The 16610-nt window shown below is 57.2% G+C and overlaps 1 protein-coding gene across 1 annotated transcript; it reads left to right on the top strand.

Moving 5' to 3' along the window:
* Positions 1-465: 465 nt before the first annotated feature.
* LOC141726089 (coiled-coil and C2 domain-containing protein 1A-like) lies at positions 466-15760 on the top strand (the record flags this gene model as incomplete). The annotated part of the gene is given in 11 exon segments (XM_074530401.1): positions 466-575; positions 2223-2296; positions 2972-3030; positions 4014-4065; positions 4182-4278; positions 9223-9313; positions 11185-11319; positions 12671-12723; positions 13984-14047; positions 14147-14254; positions 15558-15760. Coding segments are annotated over 11 exon segments (846 nt in total). The 3' UTR covers positions 15588-15760.
* Between the last annotated feature and the right edge of the window lie 850 nt (positions 15761-16610).

The following is a 16610-nucleotide window of genomic DNA, read 5'->3' as shown; positions in this document are numbered from 1 at the left end:
AGGAGGGGGTCTCAGTGTGTTTGGGGATATTTGAGGAGGGGTCTCCCTGCCCAGGTGTGAGTCGCTGGCCCTCGAGTGCCGGGTGGGATTTGGGGAGGGGTCTCGGTGCATTAATTTGGGGAGGGGTCTCCCTGCCCAGGTGTATTTGGGGAGGGGTCTCGGTGTGTTTGGGGATATTTGAGGAGGGGTCTCCCCGCCCAGGTGCGAGTCGCTGGCCCTGTGTGCCGGGGGGTGTCTCAGGTGTATTTGGGGAGGGTCTCAGTGCATTAATTTGGGGAGGGGTCTCAGTGTATTAATGTGGGGAGGGGTCTCGGTGTATTAATTTGAGGAGGGGTCTCAGTGCGTTAATTTGGGGAGGGGTCTCCGTGCCCAGGTGCGAGTCGCTGGCCCTCGAGTGCCGGGTGGGATTTGGGGAGGGGTCTCAGTGCATTAATTTGGGGAGGGGTCTCCCCACCCAGGTGCGAGTCGCTGGCCCTCGAGTGCCGCTCCCACATGGAGACCCTGAGGGGGGAGCACGGCCGGGGGGGGCCCCCCCCGAGAGCGCGCTGGGAGCTGAGAACGTTCCATGTGCTCAGGTGAGGGGGGGGACACACACCTGGGAACGTTCCATGTGCTCAGGTGAGGAGGGGGGGAACACACCTGGGAGCTGAGAACGTTCCATGTGCTCAGGTGAGGGGGGGAACACTGGGAACGTTCCATGTGCTCAGGTGAGGGGGGGGAACACTGAGAACGTTCCATGTGCTCAGGTGAGGGGGGGGAACACTGAGAACGTTCCATGTGCTCAGGTGAGGGGGGGGAACGCTGAGAACGTTCCATGTGCTCAGGTGAAGGGGGGGAACACTGAGAATGTTCCATGTGCTCAGGTGAGGGGGGGGAACGCTGAGAACGTTCCATGTGCTCAGGTGAGGGGGGGGAACGCTGAGAACGTTCCATGTGCTCAGGTGAAGGGGGGGAACACTGAGAACGTTCAATGTGCTCAGGTGAGGGGGGGGAGACACAGAACGTTCCATGTGCTCAGATGAGGGGGGGGGGGACACACCTGGGAACACACCTGGGAACTGAGAACGTTCCATGTGCTCAGATGAGGGGGGGGGACACTGAGAACGTTCCATGTGCTCAGGTGAGGGGGGGGAACACTGAGAACGTTCCATGTGCTCAGGTGAGGGGGGGGACACCTGGGAACGTTCCACGTGCTCAGGTGAGTGGGGGGAACACACTGAGAACTGAGAACGTTCCATGTGCTCAGGTGAGGGGGGGGGACTGAGAACGTTCCATGTGCTCAGGTGAGGGGGGGGAACACACCTGGGAGCTGAGAACGTTCCACGTGCTCAGGTGAGGGGGGGGAACACACCTGGGAACACACCTGGGAACTGAGAACGTTCCATGTGCTCAGGTGAGGGGGGGGGACACCTGGGAGCTGAGAATGTTCCATGTGCGCAGGTGAGGGGGGGGAACACACCTGGGAACGTTCCATGTGCTCAGGTGAGGGGGGGGGAACACACCTGGGAACACACCTGGGAACTGAGAACGTTCCATGTGCTCAGGTGAGGGGGGGGGACACTGAGAATGTTCCATGTGCTCAGGTGGGGGGGGGAACACACCTGAGAATGTTCCACGTGCTCAGGTAAGGGGGGGAACACTGAGAACGTTCCATGTGCTCAGGTGAGGGGGGGGAACACTGAGAACGTTCCATGTGCTCAGGTGAGGGGGGGGGAACACACTGAGAACGTTCCATGTGCTCAGGTGAGGGGGGGGGGAACAGCTGGGAACACACCTGGGAACTGAGAACGTTCCATGTGCTCAGGTGAAGGGGGGGGAACACTGAGAACTGAGAATGTTCCATGTGCTCAGGTGGGGGGGGAACACACCTGGGAACTGAGAATGTTCCATGTGCTCAGGTGAAGGGGGGAACAGCTGGGAACACACCTGGGGTGGGCGTGGCACACCTGGATGGGGGGAGGGGCACACCTGGATGGGTGGGGGAGGGGCACACCTGTGTGGGGGATGGGCACACCTGGATGGGCACACCTGGGGGTGGGTGTGGCACACCTGTGTGTGTGGGCGTGGCACACCTGTGTGTGTGTGGGGGGGAGGGGCACACCTGGGGGTGGGCGTGGCACACCTGTGTGTGTGTGGCGTGGCACACCTGGGGGTGGGCGTGGCACACCTGTGTGTGTGTGTGGGCGTGGCACACCTGTCTCCCCTCCCCCCCTCCCCCGCAGGTCGTTCCCCGAGCTGGGCAGCAGCGAGCTGGAGCTGGGCATCGAGCGGGGGAGGGGCATCCCCGTGCCCACAGGTGCCAGCTGGGAATGGGGGAGGGGCTAACGGGAGTGGGGGAGGGGCTAATGGGAATGGGGGAGGGGCTAACAGGAATGGGGAGGGGCAAACTGGGAATGGGGGAGGGGCTAACGGGAGTGGGGGAGGGGCTAACGGCAGTGGGGGAGGGGCTAACTGGGAAAAGGGGGGAGGGGCAAACTGGGAATGGGGGAGGGGCAAAATGGGGATGGGGGAGGGGCATCCCCGTGCCCCCAGGTGCCAACGGGAACGGGGGAGGGGCTAAATGGGAATGGGGGAGGGGCAAACTGGGAATGGGGGAGTGGCTAACGGGAATGGGGGAGGGGCAAAATGGGAATGGGGGAGGGGCATCCCCGTGCCCACAGGTGCCAACGGGAACGGGGGAGGGGCTAATGGGAAAAGGGGGAGGGGCTAACGGGAGTGGGGAGGGGCTAACGGGAATGGGGGAGGGGCATCCCCGTGCCCCCAGGTGCCAGCTGGGAACGGGGGAGGGGCAACTGGGAATGGGGGAGGGGCTAACGGGAGTGGGGGAGGGGCTAACTGGGAGTGGGGGAGGGGCAAAATGGGAGTGGGGGAGGGGCTCACCTGGGGCTCCCCCACTCACCTGGGGGTGTCCGTCCGTCTGTCCATCCCTCTGTCCGTCCCTCTGTCCCTCCGTCCGTCCGTCCGTCCCCAGGTGTGTCCCCAGGTGACCTGGACACCTTCGTGCGCTTCGAGTTCCCCCACCCCAGCCAGGTGAGGGACCCCCGAAAATGGAACTGGGACCCCAAAAATGGCCCAAAAATGACCCAAACCCCCCCAAAAAATGGCCCCAAAAATGGCCCTAAAACCCCAAAAAATGCCCCCAAAAATGGCCCTAAACCCAAAAAATGCCCCCAAAAAATGGCCCCAAAAATGGACCTAAACACCAAAAAATGGCCCAAAAAATGCCCCCAAAAATGCCCCCAAAAATGTCCCCAAAAATGCCCCCAAAAATGACCCTAAACGCCCCAAAAATGGCCCAAAAATGGCCCTAAAAATGGCCCAACCCCCCACCCTAAAAATGCCCCCAAAAAATGGCCCAAAACCCCAAAAAATGGTTCCAAATTTCCCCTTGGGACCCCCAAAATCCCCCCTGAGACCCTCCAAAATCTCCCCAAATCCTTGAAGACCCCTCCCCAAATTCCCATTTCCCCCCAAAATGCCCTCAAATTCTCGGAGCCCCCTCCCCAAATTCCCATTTCCCCCCAAATTCTCGGAGCCCCCTCCCCAAATTCCCATTTCCCCCAAACCCTCGGAGCCCCCTCCCCAAATTCTCCCTTGTCCCCCTCAAATTACCCCCAATCCCCCCCAAATTGTCCCCAATGCTCGGGGACCCCCTGAATTTTTCCTAATTGTCCCTGGGACCCCCAAAATGTCCCCAAACCCTCGGAGCCCCCTCCCCAAATTCCCATTTCCCCCCAAAATGCCTCCAAACCCTCAGAGCCCCCTCCCCAAATTCCCATTTCCCCCCAAATTCTCGAAGCCCCCTCCCCAAATTCCCATTTCCCCCCAAAATGCCCCCAAACCCTCAGAGCCCCCTCCCCAAATTCCCATTTCCCCCCAAATTCTCGGAGCCCCCTCCCCAAATTCCCATTTTCCCCAAACCCTCGGAGCCCCCTCCCCAAATTCCCATTTCCCCCCAGAATGCCTCCAAACCCTCAGAGCCCCCTCCCCAAATTCCGTCTCCCCCTCCCCAGGACGAGGCGCAGCGGGACAAGACCGCGGTGGTGAAGGGCACGGATTGTCCCGGTAAATCCGGGAATTTTGGGGAAATTTGGGAATTTGGGGAGGGGGCGCGGCCCTGGGGGACCCTCGGGGGTCTCCTCGGGGGGGTGGTCCCTGATTTGGGGCCGCCCCCTCCCCAGAATTCCGGGCTCGGTTCCGGCTGCGGCTCCTGCGCGGCCACCGGGGGCTGAGGCGGCTGCTGGGCCGGGGGATCCGCCTGGAGGTGGCACAGAAAGGGTAAAAATTGGGGTGAAAAATGGGGAAAATGGTAAAAAAGGGATGGGAGGGGTTGGGGTAAAAAACGGGCGGGATTTGGGGTGAAAAATGGGGAAAAAACGGGGAAAATGGGGAAAAAGGGGAGGTGAAAATGGGGAAAATTTCGGGGGCTGCGGCGGCTGCTGGGCCGGGGGATCCGCCTGGAGGTGGCGCAAAAAGGGTTAAAAATGGGGGGAAAAATGGGAAAATGGTAAAAAAATGGTGAAAAAGGGATGGGAGGGGTTGGGGTAAAAAACGGGCGGGATTTGGGGTGAAAAATGGGGAAAAAACGGGAAAAAAGGTGCAGTGAAAATGGGGGAAATTTCGAGGGCTGCGGCGGCTGCTGGGCCGGGGAATCCGCCTGGAGGTGGCGCAAAAAGGGTAAAAAATGGGGTGAAAAATGGGGAAAATGGTGAAAAAGGGATGGGAGGGGTTGGGGTAAAAAACGGGCGGGATTTGGGGTGAAAAACGGGGAAAAAACGGGAAAATTGAGAGGTGAAAATGGGGAAAATGTCGGGGGTTGAGCCGCAGGATCCGCCTGGAGGTGGCGCAAAAAGGGTAAAAATTGGGGGGAAATTTGGGGTGAAAAATGGGGAAAATGGTGAAAAAGGGATGGGAGGGGTTGGGGGCAAAAAACGGGCGGGATTTGGGGTGAAAAATGCGGAAAAAACGGGGAAAAAATGGGGAAAATTTTGGGGGTTGAGCTGCGGGATCCGCCTGGAGGTGGCACAGAAAGGGTTAAAAATGGGGGGAAATTTGGGTGAAAAAACGGGGAAATGGTGAAAAATGGTGTAAAAGGGTTGGGGTAAAAAACGGGCAGGATTTGGGGTGAAAAATGGGGAAAAAACGGGGAAAAACGGGGAGGTAAAAATGGGGGAAATTTCGGGGGTTGAGCCGCGGGATCCGCCTGGAGGTGGCGCAGAAAGGGTTAAAAATGGGGGGAAATTTTGTGTGAAAAATGGGGAAAATGGTGTAAAAGGGATGGGAGGGGTTGGGGTAAAAAACGGGCGGGATTTGGGGTGAAAAACGGGGAAAAAACGGGGAAAAACGGGGAGGTAAAAATGGGGGAAATTTCGGGGGTTGAGCCGCGGGATCCGCCTGGAGGTGGCGCAAAAAGGGTAAAAAATGGGGTGAAAAAATGGGGAAAATGGTTAAAAAATGGTGTAAAAGGGTCGGGGGTAAAAAATGGGCGGGATTTGGGGTGAAAAACGGGGAAAATGGGGAAAAACGGTGCGGTGAAAATGGGGGAAATTTCAGGGTTGAGCCGGGGGATCCGCCTGGAGGTGGCGCAGAAAGGGTAAAAATTGGGGGGAAATTTGGGGTTAAAAATGGGGAAAATGGTAAAAAATGGAGAAAAAGGGATGGGAGGGGTTGGGGTAAAAAACGGGCGGGATTTGGGGTGAAAAATGGGGAAAAAACGGGGAAAAACGGGGAGGTAAAAATGGGGGAAATTTCGGGGGCTGCGGCGGCTGCTGGGCCGGGGGATCCGCCTGGAGGTGGCACAAAAAGGGTTAAAAATGGGGGGAAAAATGGGGAAAATGGTGAAAAATGGTGGAAAAGGGTTGGGGTAAAAAATGGGCGGGATTTGGGGTGAAAAATGGGGAAAAAACGGGGAAAATGGGGAAAAACGGGGAGGTAAAAATGGGGGAAATTTCGGGGGCTGAGCCGCGGGATCCGCCTGGAGGTGGCGCAAAAGGGTTAAAATTGGGGAAATTTGGGGTGAAAAGGGGGGAAATGGTGAAAAAGGGATGGGAGGGGTTGGGGTAAAAAACGGGCGGGATTTGGGGTGAAAAATGGGGAAAAAACGGGAAAAAAGGTGCGGTGAAAATGGGGAAAATTTCGGGGGTTGAGCTGCGGGATCCGCCTGGAGGTGGCGCAAAAAGGGTAAAAATTGGGGTGAAAAATGGGGAAAATGGTTAAAAATGGTGAAAAAGGGATGGGAGGGGTCGGGGGAAAAAACGGGCGGGATTTGGGGTGAAAAATGGGGAAAATGGGGAAAAACAGTGCGGTGAAAATGGGGGAAATTTCGGGGGCTGAGGCGGCTGCTGGGCCGGGGAATCCGCCTGGAGGTGGCGCAAAAAGGGTAAAAAATGGGCTGAAAAATGGGGAAAATGGTGAAAAATGTGTAAAAAGGGATGGGAGGGGTCGGGGTAAAAAACGGGCGGGATTTGGGGTGAAAAATGGGGAAAAAACGGGGAAAATGGGGAGGTAAAAATGGGGGAAATTTCGGGGGTTGAGCCGCGGATCCGCCTGGAGGTGGCACAGAAAGGGTAAAAATTGGGGGGAAATTTGGGGTGAAAAATGGGGAAAATGGTTAAAAATGGTGAAAAAGGGTTGGGGTAAAAAATGGGCGGGATTTGGGGTGAAAAATGGGGAAAAAGGGGGAGGTAAAAATGGAGAAATTTCGGGGGTTGAGCTGCGGGATCCGCCTGGAGGTGGCGCAGAAAGGGTTAAAATTGGGGGGAAATTTGGGTGAAAAATGGGGAAAATGGTGTAAAAGGGATGGGAGGGGTTGGGGGTAAAAAACGGGCGGGATTTGGGGTAAAAAAGGGGGAAAATGGGGAAAAACGGGGAGGTGAAAATGGGGGAAATTTCGGGGGTTGAGCTGCGGGATCCGCCTGGAGGTGGCGCAAAAAGGGTAAAAATTGGGGTGAAAAATGGGGAAATTGGTAAAAAAGGGATGGGTAAAAAATGGGGGAAATTTCGGGGGCATTTATTGGGACATGGATTGGGAATTTTGGGGCATTTATTGGATTTTGGGGCATTTATTGGGATTTTTGGGGTCGGGGATTCCTTTCTGGAGCACTTTTGGGTCATTTCTGGGTCATTTCTGGGGCACCTTTGGGGCATTTTTGGGTCATTTTTGTGCATTTCTGGGGCACTTTTGGGTCATTTTGGGGTCATTTTTGGGGGCACTTTTGGGTCCTTTCTGGGTCATTTTGGGGGCACTTTCGGGTCATTTCTGGGTCATTTTTGGGTCATTTCTGGGTCTTTTTTGGGTCATTTCTGGGCACTTTTGGGTCCTTTTAGGTCATTTTTGGGTCATTTCTGGGCCATTCTGGGGGCACTTTGGGGTCATTTTTGAGGGCACTTTTGGGTCATTTCGAGGGCACTTTTGGGGCACTTTTGGCTCATTTTTGTGCCATTTTTGGGGGCACTTTTGGGTCATTTCTGGGCCACTTTCGGGTCATTTCTGGGGAACTTCTGGGTTCTTTCTGGGTCATTTCTGGGCACTTTTGTGCCATTTCTGGGTCATTTCTGGGGCACTTTTGGGTCATTTTTGTGCCATTTTTGGGGGCACTTTTGGGTCATTTCTGGGGCACTTTTGGGTCATTTCTGGGTCATTTTTGGGTCATTTCTGGGTCATTTTTGGGTCATTTCTGGGACACTTTTGGGTCCTTTCGGGTCATTTCTGGGGCATTTTTGGGTCATTTTTGTGCCATTTCTGGGGCACTTTTGGGGCACTTTTGGAGCATTTTTGGGTCCTTTCTGGGTCATTTTTGGGGCACTTTGGGGTCATTTTGGGGTCATTTCTGGGTCATTTTTGGGGCACTTTTGGGTCATTTTTGGTCATTTCTGGGTCATTTTTGGGGCACTTTTGGGTCATTTTTGGGTCATTTCTGGGTCATTTTTGAGGCACTTTTGGATCATTTTTGGGTCCTTTCTGGGTCATTTTTGGGGCACTTTCGGGTCATTTTGGGGTCATTTCTGGGTCATTTTTGGGGCACTTTTGGGTCATTTTTGGGTCATTTCTGGGTCATTTTTGGGGCACTTTTGGGTCATTTTTGGGTCCTTTCTGGGTCATTTTTGGGGCACTTTTGGGTCATTTTTGGGTCATTTCTGGGTCACTTTTGGGTCATTTCTGGGTCATTTCTGGGGCACTTTTGGGTCATTTTTGGGTCATTTTCGGGTCATTTCTGGGGCACTTGGGGTCGTTTTTGGGCCATTTCTGGGGCAGTTTGGGGCCAGTTCTGGGTCATTTTTGGGTAATTTTTGGGCCATTTCTGGGCACTTTGGGGTCATTTTTGGGTCATTTCAGGGGCACTTTTGGGTCCTTTCTGGGTCCTTTCTGGGGCACTTTTGGGTCATTTCTGGGTCATTTTTGGGGCACTTTTGGGTCATTTTTGGGGGCACTTTTGGGTCATTTTTGGGTCATTTCTGGGCCATTTTTGGGTCATTTTTGGGTCATTTTTGGGTCATTTCTGGGGCACTTTGGGGCCAGTTTTGGGTCATTTTTGGGTACTTTTCGCTCACTTTTGGGTCATTTTTGGGGCACTTTGGGGTCATTTTTGGGTCATTTCAGGGGCACTTTTGGGTCCTTTCTGGGTCCTTTTTTGGGGCACTTTTGGGTCATTTCTGGGTCATTTTTGAGGCACTTTTGGATCATTTTTGGAGCATTTTGGGGGCACTTTCGGGTCATTTTGGGCCATTTTTGGGTCATTTCTGGGGCACTTTTGGGTCCTTTCTGGGTCATTTTTGGGGCACTTTTGGGTCATTTCTGGGGCACTTTTGGGTCATTTTGGGGCACTTTTTGATCATTTTTGGAGCATTTTTGGGGCACTTTTGGGTCCTTTTGGGTCATTTCTGGGCCACTTTCGGGTCATTTTGGGGTCATTTCTGGGCCACCTTTGGGTCATTTCTGGGGCACTTTTGGGTCCTTTTGGGTCATTTTTGGGGGCACTTTCAGGTCATTTTTGGGGGCACTTTGGGGTCATTTTTGGGTTATTTCTGGGGCCACTTCTGGGTCATTTCTGGGGCACTTTTGGGTCATTTTTGTGCCATTTTTGGGGGCACTTTTGGGTCATTTTTGGGGGCACTTTTGTGCCACTTTTGGCTCATTTTTGGGGGCACTTTTGGCTCATTTCTGTGCCATTTCCGTGCCGTTTCCGTGCCGTTTCCGTGCCGTTTCTGCCCCGGCTCCCTCAGGGGTCTGTTCCGGGCCGAGCGCGCTCTGGGCTCGGCTCAGCTGCGCCTCGAGGGGCTGGAGCGGAGCTGCGAGCTCAGGGAGCAGCTGGAGGTGAGCGGGGGCGGGGGGGGCTCCAGATGTGCCCCGGGGGGTTCCAGATGTGTCCGGGGGGTTCCAGATGTGCCCCGGGGGGTTCCAGATGTGCCCCCTCCTCCGTCCTGGGGTTCCAGATGTGCCCGGAGGGTTCCAGATGTGCCCCGGGGGTTCCAGATGTGCCCCAGGGGTTCCAGATGTGCCCCCTCCTCTTCTTTGGTGGTCCCAGATGTGCCCCCTCCTCTGTCCCGGGGGGTTCCAGATGTGCCCGGGGCTTCCAGATGTGCCCCAGCCTCCATCCTGGGGTTCCAGATGTGCCCCGGGGGGTTCCAGATGTGCCCCGGGGGGTTCCGATGTGCCCTGGGGGGTTCCAGATGTGCCCCCCTCCTCTGTCCCGGGGGTTCCAGATGTGCCCCAAGGGTTCCAGATGTGCCCCTCCTCCATCCTGGGGTTCCAGATGTGCCCCGGGGTTCCAGATGTGCCCTGCCTCTGTCCTGGGCTTCCAGATGTGCCCCCGGGGCTTCCAGATGTGCCCCGGGGGTTCCAGATGTGCCCCGGGGGGTTCCAGATGTGCCCCTGCCTCCGTCCCGGGGGTTCCAGATGTTCCAGATGTGCCCCCTCCTCTTCTTTGGTGGTCCCAGATGTGCCCCCTCCTCTGCCCCGGGGTTCCAGATGTGCCCCTGCCTCTGTCCTGGGCTTCCAGATGTGCCCCCGGGGCTTCCAGATGTGCCCCGGGGGGTTCCAGATGTGCCCCCTCCTCCTCCTCCTCCATCCCTGGGATTTCCCGATGTTCCCGATGGTTCCAGATGTTCCAGCTGTGCCCCTCCCCCCATCCCGGTGGTCCCTCATTCGCAGCCCCACCGTTCCCCCCGGTCCCCATCGTCTCTGCTCCCACGGTGTCTGTGTGTCCCCCCATGTCCGTGTGTCCGTGTGTCCCGCTCTCACCGTGTCCGTGTGTCCCGCTGTCCCCCCGTGTCTGTGTGTCCCGCGGTGTCCGTGTGTCCTGCTGTCCATGTGTCGCACGGTGTCCGTGTGTCCCGCTGTCCCTCCGTGTCCGTGTGTCTGTGTGTCCCACGGTGTCCGTGTGTCCCAGTGTCCGTGTGTCCGCTCTCACCGTGTCCGTGTGTCGCACGCTGTCCGTGTGTCCGTGTGTCCATGCTGTCCGTGTGTCCCCCCGTGTCGGTGTGTCCATGTGTCCCCCCGTGTCCGTGTGTCCCGCTCCCACGCTGTCCGTGTGTCCGTGTGTCTCACGCTGTCCGTGTGTCCGTGTGTCCACGCTGTCCGTGTGTCCCCCCGTGTCCGTGTGTCCGTGTGTCGCACGCTGTCCGTGTGTCCGTGTGTCCGTGTGTCCCCCGTGTCCGTGTGTCCGTATGTCTCACCGTGTCCGTGTGTCCCCGTGTGTCCCCCCGTGTCTGAGTGTCCGTGTGTCCTGCTCTCACGGTGTCCATGTGTCCGTATGTCCCCCCGTGTCCGTATGTCCCGCTCCCACCGTGTCCGTGTGTCCCACGCTGTCCGTGTGTCCCGCTCCCACGCCGTCCGTGTGTCCCACGCTGTCCGTGTGTCCCGCTCTCACGCTGTCCGCGTGTCCCCCCGTGTCCGTGTGTCCCCCGTGTCTGTGTGTCCCCCGTGTCCGTGTGTCCCCCGTGTCTGTGTGTCCCGCTCCCCCCGTGTCCGTGTGTCCCGCTCCCACGCTGTCCGTGTGTCCGTGTGTCCCCCACTGTCCGTGTGTCCCACGCTGTCCGTGTGTCCGTGTGTCCCGCTCCCACCATGTCCGTGTGTCCCGCTCCCACGCTGTCCGTGTGTCCGTCTGTCCCGCTCCCACGCTGTCCGTGTGTCCGTGTGTCCGTGTGTCTGTCTGTCCCGCTCCCACGCCGTCCGTGTCCCCGCAGCTGCTGGACGGCCGCCGCCGCACGGGGGCGCTGCTCGAGGTGTGGGTGCGGATCCGGGAGCCGCTGGGGCCGCACCGGGAGCTGGAGCCGCGCTCGGAGCGGTGGCTGCTGCTGGAGCCGGCACCGGAGCCCGCCGTGAGTACCGGGAACACACCGGGAATCACCGGGATGGGCTGGGAATACACCGGGAACCGCCGGGAATTACCGGGAATTATCGGGAATCACTGGGAATTACCGGGATGGGCTGGGATGGGCCAGGACCCAGCGGGGGCTGCTGCTGGAGCCGGCACCGGAGCCCGCCGTGAGTACCGGGAATCACCGGGAACACACCGGGAACACACCGGGAAACACCGGGATGGGCTGGGAACACACCGGGAACCGCCGGGAATTACCGGGAATTATCGGGAATCACTGGGAATTACCGGGAAGGGCTGGGAACACACCGGGAAGGGCTGGGAATTATCGGGATGGGCTGGGAATTACCGGGAATTATCGGGAATCGCTGGGAATTACCGGGATGGGCTGGGAACTCGCCGGGAATTACCGGGAATTATCGGGAATTACCGGGATGGGCTGGGAACACACCGGGAAACACCGGGAATTATCAGGAACCGCTGGGAATTACCGGGATGGGCTGGAACACACCGGGAATTATCGCGAACTGCTGGGAATTACCAGGAACGGCCGGGAATTACCGGGATGGGTCGGGAACCCACCGGGACCCCTCAAGATCATTGGGGAACCCACCGGGAACCCACTGGGAAACACCGGGATGGGCTGGGAACACACCGGGAATTATCGGGAATTACCGGGAATTACCGGGATGGGCTGGGAACGCACCGGGACCCCTCGAGATTGTTGGGGAACTCACCGGGAACCCACCGGGAAACACCGGGATGGGTCGGGAACCCCCCAGAATCCATGGGGAACCCACCGGGAACACCCCGGGACCCCTCGGGATGGGCTGGGACCCCCCGGGAATGGCAGGAACCCCCCAGGACCCCCCGGGAATGGTAGGAACCCACCAGGAACACCCCCGGGACCCCCCGGGAATGGTAGGAACCCACCGGGACCCCCCCAGGACCCCCCGGGAATGGTAGGAACCCCCCGGGACCCCCCGGGAATGGTAGGAACCCCTCGGGACCCCCCCGGGACCCCCCGGGAATGGCAGGAACCGATCGGGACCCCCCCAGAACCCCCCGGAATGGCAGGGACCCACCGGGACCCCCCCAGAATGGTAGGAACCCACCGGGACCCCCCCGGGAATGGTAGGAACCCACCGGGACCCCCCCAGGACCCCCCGGGAATGGTAGGAACCCATCGGGACCCCCCCCGGGACCCCCCAGGAATGGTAGGAACCCATCGGGACCCCCCCGGGACCCCCCAGGAATGGTAGGAACCCATCGGGCCCCCCCCCCGGGACCCCCCCGGTGGTTCGTTCCTCCCCCCCCCTCTCTAACCCCCTCTCTCCCCTCCCCCCCCCCAGCTCTCCCCGGCCCCCAAACCCCCCCCGGCCACGCCCAAGGACGGGAACAAGCGGTGAGAGCGGGAATGGGAGACCCCTCCCCAATTTCCCCAACGGGGCTGGGAGACCCCTCCCCAATATCCCAAACACACACCCAGACCCCTCCCCAATATCCCCAATGGGGCCCTGAGACCCCTCCCCAACGGGGCTGGAGACCCCTCCCCAATATCCCAAACAAACACACCCAGACCCTCCCCAATATCCCCAATGGGGCCCTGAGACCCCTCCCCAATATCCCCAACACACCCAGACCCTCCCAATATACCCAATGCCCCCAGACCCCTCCCCAATATCCCCAATGCCCCCAGACCCCTCCCCAATATCCCCAAATGCTCCCAAACCCCTTCCCAATATCCCCAACTGGGCTGGGAGACCCCTCCCCAATATCCTCAATGGGGCTGGGAGACCCCTCCCCAATATCCTCAGTGGGGCTGGGAGACCCCTCCCCAATATCCCCAATGGGGCTGGGAGACCCCTCCCCAGACCCCTCCCCAATATCCCCAATGGGGCTGGGAGACCCCTCCCCAATATCCCCAACACACCCAGACCCCTCCCCAATATCCCCAACACACCCAGACCCCTCCCCAATATCCCCAATTGGGCTCTGAGACCCCTCCCCAATATCCCCAACCCCTCCCCAGACCCCTCCCCAGGCTCTGAGACCCCTCCCCAATATCCCCAACGCCCCCAACCCCTCCCCAGGCTGTGAGACCCCTCCCCAATATCCCCAAATGCTCCCAAAGCCCTTCCCAGACCCCTCCCCAATATCCCCAGCGCCCCCAGACCCCTCCCCAATATCCCCAATGGGGCTGGGAGACCCCTCCCCAATATCTCCAACGCTCCCAGACCCCTCCCCAGGGTGTGAGACCCCTCCCCAATATCCCCAAGACCCCCAGACCCCTCCCCAATATCCCCAACGCCCCCAATCCCCTTCCCAGACCCCTCCCCAATATCCCAAACACCCCCCAACCCCTCCCCAGGGCTCTGAGACCCCTCCCCAATATCCCCAAATGCTCCAAAGCCCTTCCCAGACCCCTCCCCAATGCCCCCAGACCCCTCCCCAGGGCTCTGAGACCCCTCCCCAATATCCCCAAATGCCCCCAACCCCTCCCCAGACCCCTCCCCAGGCTGGGAGACCCCTCCCCAATATCCCAACGCCCCCAAATCCCCTCCCCAATATCCCCAAATGCCCCCAAACCCCTCCCCAGACCCCTCCCCAATATCCCCAACGCCCCCAGACCCCTCCCCAATCTCCAACGCCCCTCCCCCCGCAGCCCCCTCCCCACCCTGCCCAGCCTCACCGTGCTCCAGTTCGACCGCGAGCGCCTGGAACGGAAGGTGAGAAAGGGGGGGGGGAGGGGAGGGGGCGATTTTTGGGTCTGGGGTCTCCCCCGACCCCTCCCCCCCCCCCCCACTGACGGTGCCCCCCCTCCCCAGATGGCCCCGACAGCGCCCCCCGAGCTGCGGCGGCAGCACCGGGAACTGCAGGGGCGGATCCGGGGGCTGCGGGCGCGGCTGCAGGCGGGGACCCCCGGTTCCGCTCGGGTGAGGCCGCCGGGACCCCCAAAATCCCAAATCCCGTCGGTTCCCCCGGTTTCCTGATTTATTTCCCGCTATTTTCCTGTTTTTCCCGTTTATTTTTCCGTTTTCTTTCCCGTTTTCCCACTATTTTTCCCCTGGTTTCTCACTATTTTTCCCGTTTTCCCATTTTTTTTTTCCCATTTTTTTCCCGTTTTCCTGCTACTTTTCCCATTTTCCCGGGTTTTTTTCCCCCATTTTCCCGTTTTTTCCCCCCTTTTCCCATTTTTTTCCCCGTTTTCCTGGGTTTTTCCCATTTTTTTTCCATTTTCCCGTTTGTTTTCCCGTTTTTTTTCCCATTTTCCCATGTTTTTTCCTGTTTTCCTGCTATTTTTCCTGTTTTCCCATTTTTCCCGGTTTCCCACTACTTTTCCCGGTTTCCCTTTTTTTTCCCATTTTCTTGGTTTTGTTTTCCCCTATTTTTCCTGTTTTCCCATTTTTTTCCCCATTTTCCCGGGGTTGTTTTCCCGTTTTCCCGCTATTTTTCCCGTTTTCCCGCTATTTTTCCTGTTTTCCTGTTTTTTTTCCCGTTTTCCCATTTTTTTCCTGTTTTCCCATTTTTTTCCCTTTTTTTTTCCCCATTTTCCCATGTTTTTTTCCCGGTTTCCCGCTATTTTTCCTGTTTCCCTTTTTTTCCAGTTTTCCTGCTTTTTTTCCCGGGCTTTTCCCATTTTTTCCCTGTTTTCCCGCTATTTTTCCTGTTTTCCCGTTTTTATCCCGTTTTTTTTCCCGTTTTCCCCGCTGTTTTATCCCAGTTTTTTTGAGGGGGTTTGTTGACTACACCAGTGACAGGAGTTAGAACCCCAATAATTTGATTTTTTCCCATTTTCATGCTGTTTTATCCCTTTTTTTTTTGGGTGTTTGTAGAATATGCTGTGAGAAGGGGTTGAACCCAAAAATTCTGATTTTTTCCCATTTTCCCACTGTTTTATCCCATTCTTTTGGGGTTTGAACCCTGAAATTCCGATTTTTCCCCGTTTTTTTGGGGTTTGAACCCCAAAAATCCCAAAATTCGGATTTTTTCCCGTTTTCCCGCTGTTTTATCCCATTTTTTTGGTGTTTTTAGAGTACACCAGTGAGAGGAGTTTGAACCCCAAAATTCCATTTTTTTCCCATTTTCCCACTGTTTTATCCCGTTTTTTTTGGGGGGTTTAAACCCCGAAATTCCGATTTTTCCCCGTTTTTTTGGGGGTTTGAACCCCAAAAATCCCCAAAATTCTGATTTTTTCCCGTTTTCCCGCTGTTTTACCCCATTTTTTGGTGTTTTCAGAGTACGCCGAGCACCTGGAGCGGCACCTGAGGCTCTACACGGAGGCTGCGCGGCGCCTGGGGCTGCAGGGGACAGGGTGGGTGAGACCCCAGACCCAATTCCCGCCCCTTGGGGGCGGGGCCACGTCCTGGCCACGCCCCAGCTTCGGGTGGCCCCGCCCCCAAAATCCTGAGGGTCGGAAATGTTCCCGAATTTTGGCGTTTCCACCTCAAAAATATCCTGGGGGGTCGGAAATGTTCCCGAATTTTGGTGTTTCCACCCCAAAAATATCCTGGGGGTCGGAAATGTTCCCAAATTCTGGTGATCCCACCCCAAAAATATCCTGGGGGTCGGAAATGTTCCCAAATTCTGGGGGTCCCACCCCAAAAAAATCCTGGAGCACCCCCAAACTTTGGGACCTTCCTAAATTCTGGTGGTTTCACCCCAAAAATCCTGGGGGTCGCAAATGTTCCCAAATTTTGGTGTTTCCACCCCAAAAAATCCTGGGGGTCAGAAATGTTCCCAAATCCTGAGGTTTTCACCCCAAAAATTCTCGACATCCCCAAATTCTGGGGGTCCCACCCCAAAAAAAAATCCTGGACCACCCCAAACCCTTCTGGACCTTCCTAAATTCTGGTGGTTTCACCCCAAAAATCCTGGACACCCCCAAATTCTGGTGGTCATAAATGTTCCCAAATCCTGAGGTTTCCATCCCAAAAATTCTGGACATCCCCAAATTTTGGGGGTCCCACCCCAGAAAAAAATCCTGGACCACCCCCAGACTCTTCTGGACTTTCCTAAATTCTGGTGGTTTCACCCCAAAAATTCTGGACACCCCCAAATTCTGGTGGGGGTCGTAAATGTTCCCAAATTTTGGGGTTCCTGCCCCAAAAATTCTGGGGGTCCCACCCCAAAAAAATCCTGGACCACCCCCAAACCCTTCTGGACCTTCCTAAATTCTGGTGGTTTCACCCCAAAAATTCTGGACACCCCAAATTCTGGTGGTCGTAAATGTTCCCAAATTTTGGTGTTTCCACCCCAAAAATTCTCGACATCCCCAAATTCTGGGGGTCC

The sequence above is a fragment of the Zonotrichia albicollis genome, chromosome 32 (assembly GCF_047830755.1).
Source record: "Zonotrichia albicollis isolate bZonAlb1 chromosome 32, bZonAlb1.hap1, whole genome shotgun sequence".
In the NCBI taxonomy this organism is placed as follows: domain Eukaryota; kingdom Metazoa; phylum Chordata; class Aves; order Passeriformes; family Passerellidae; genus Zonotrichia; species Zonotrichia albicollis.
The sequence above is the reverse complement of the archived record's forward strand: the minus strand, read 5'-3'. Positions and strand labels throughout refer to the sequence as shown.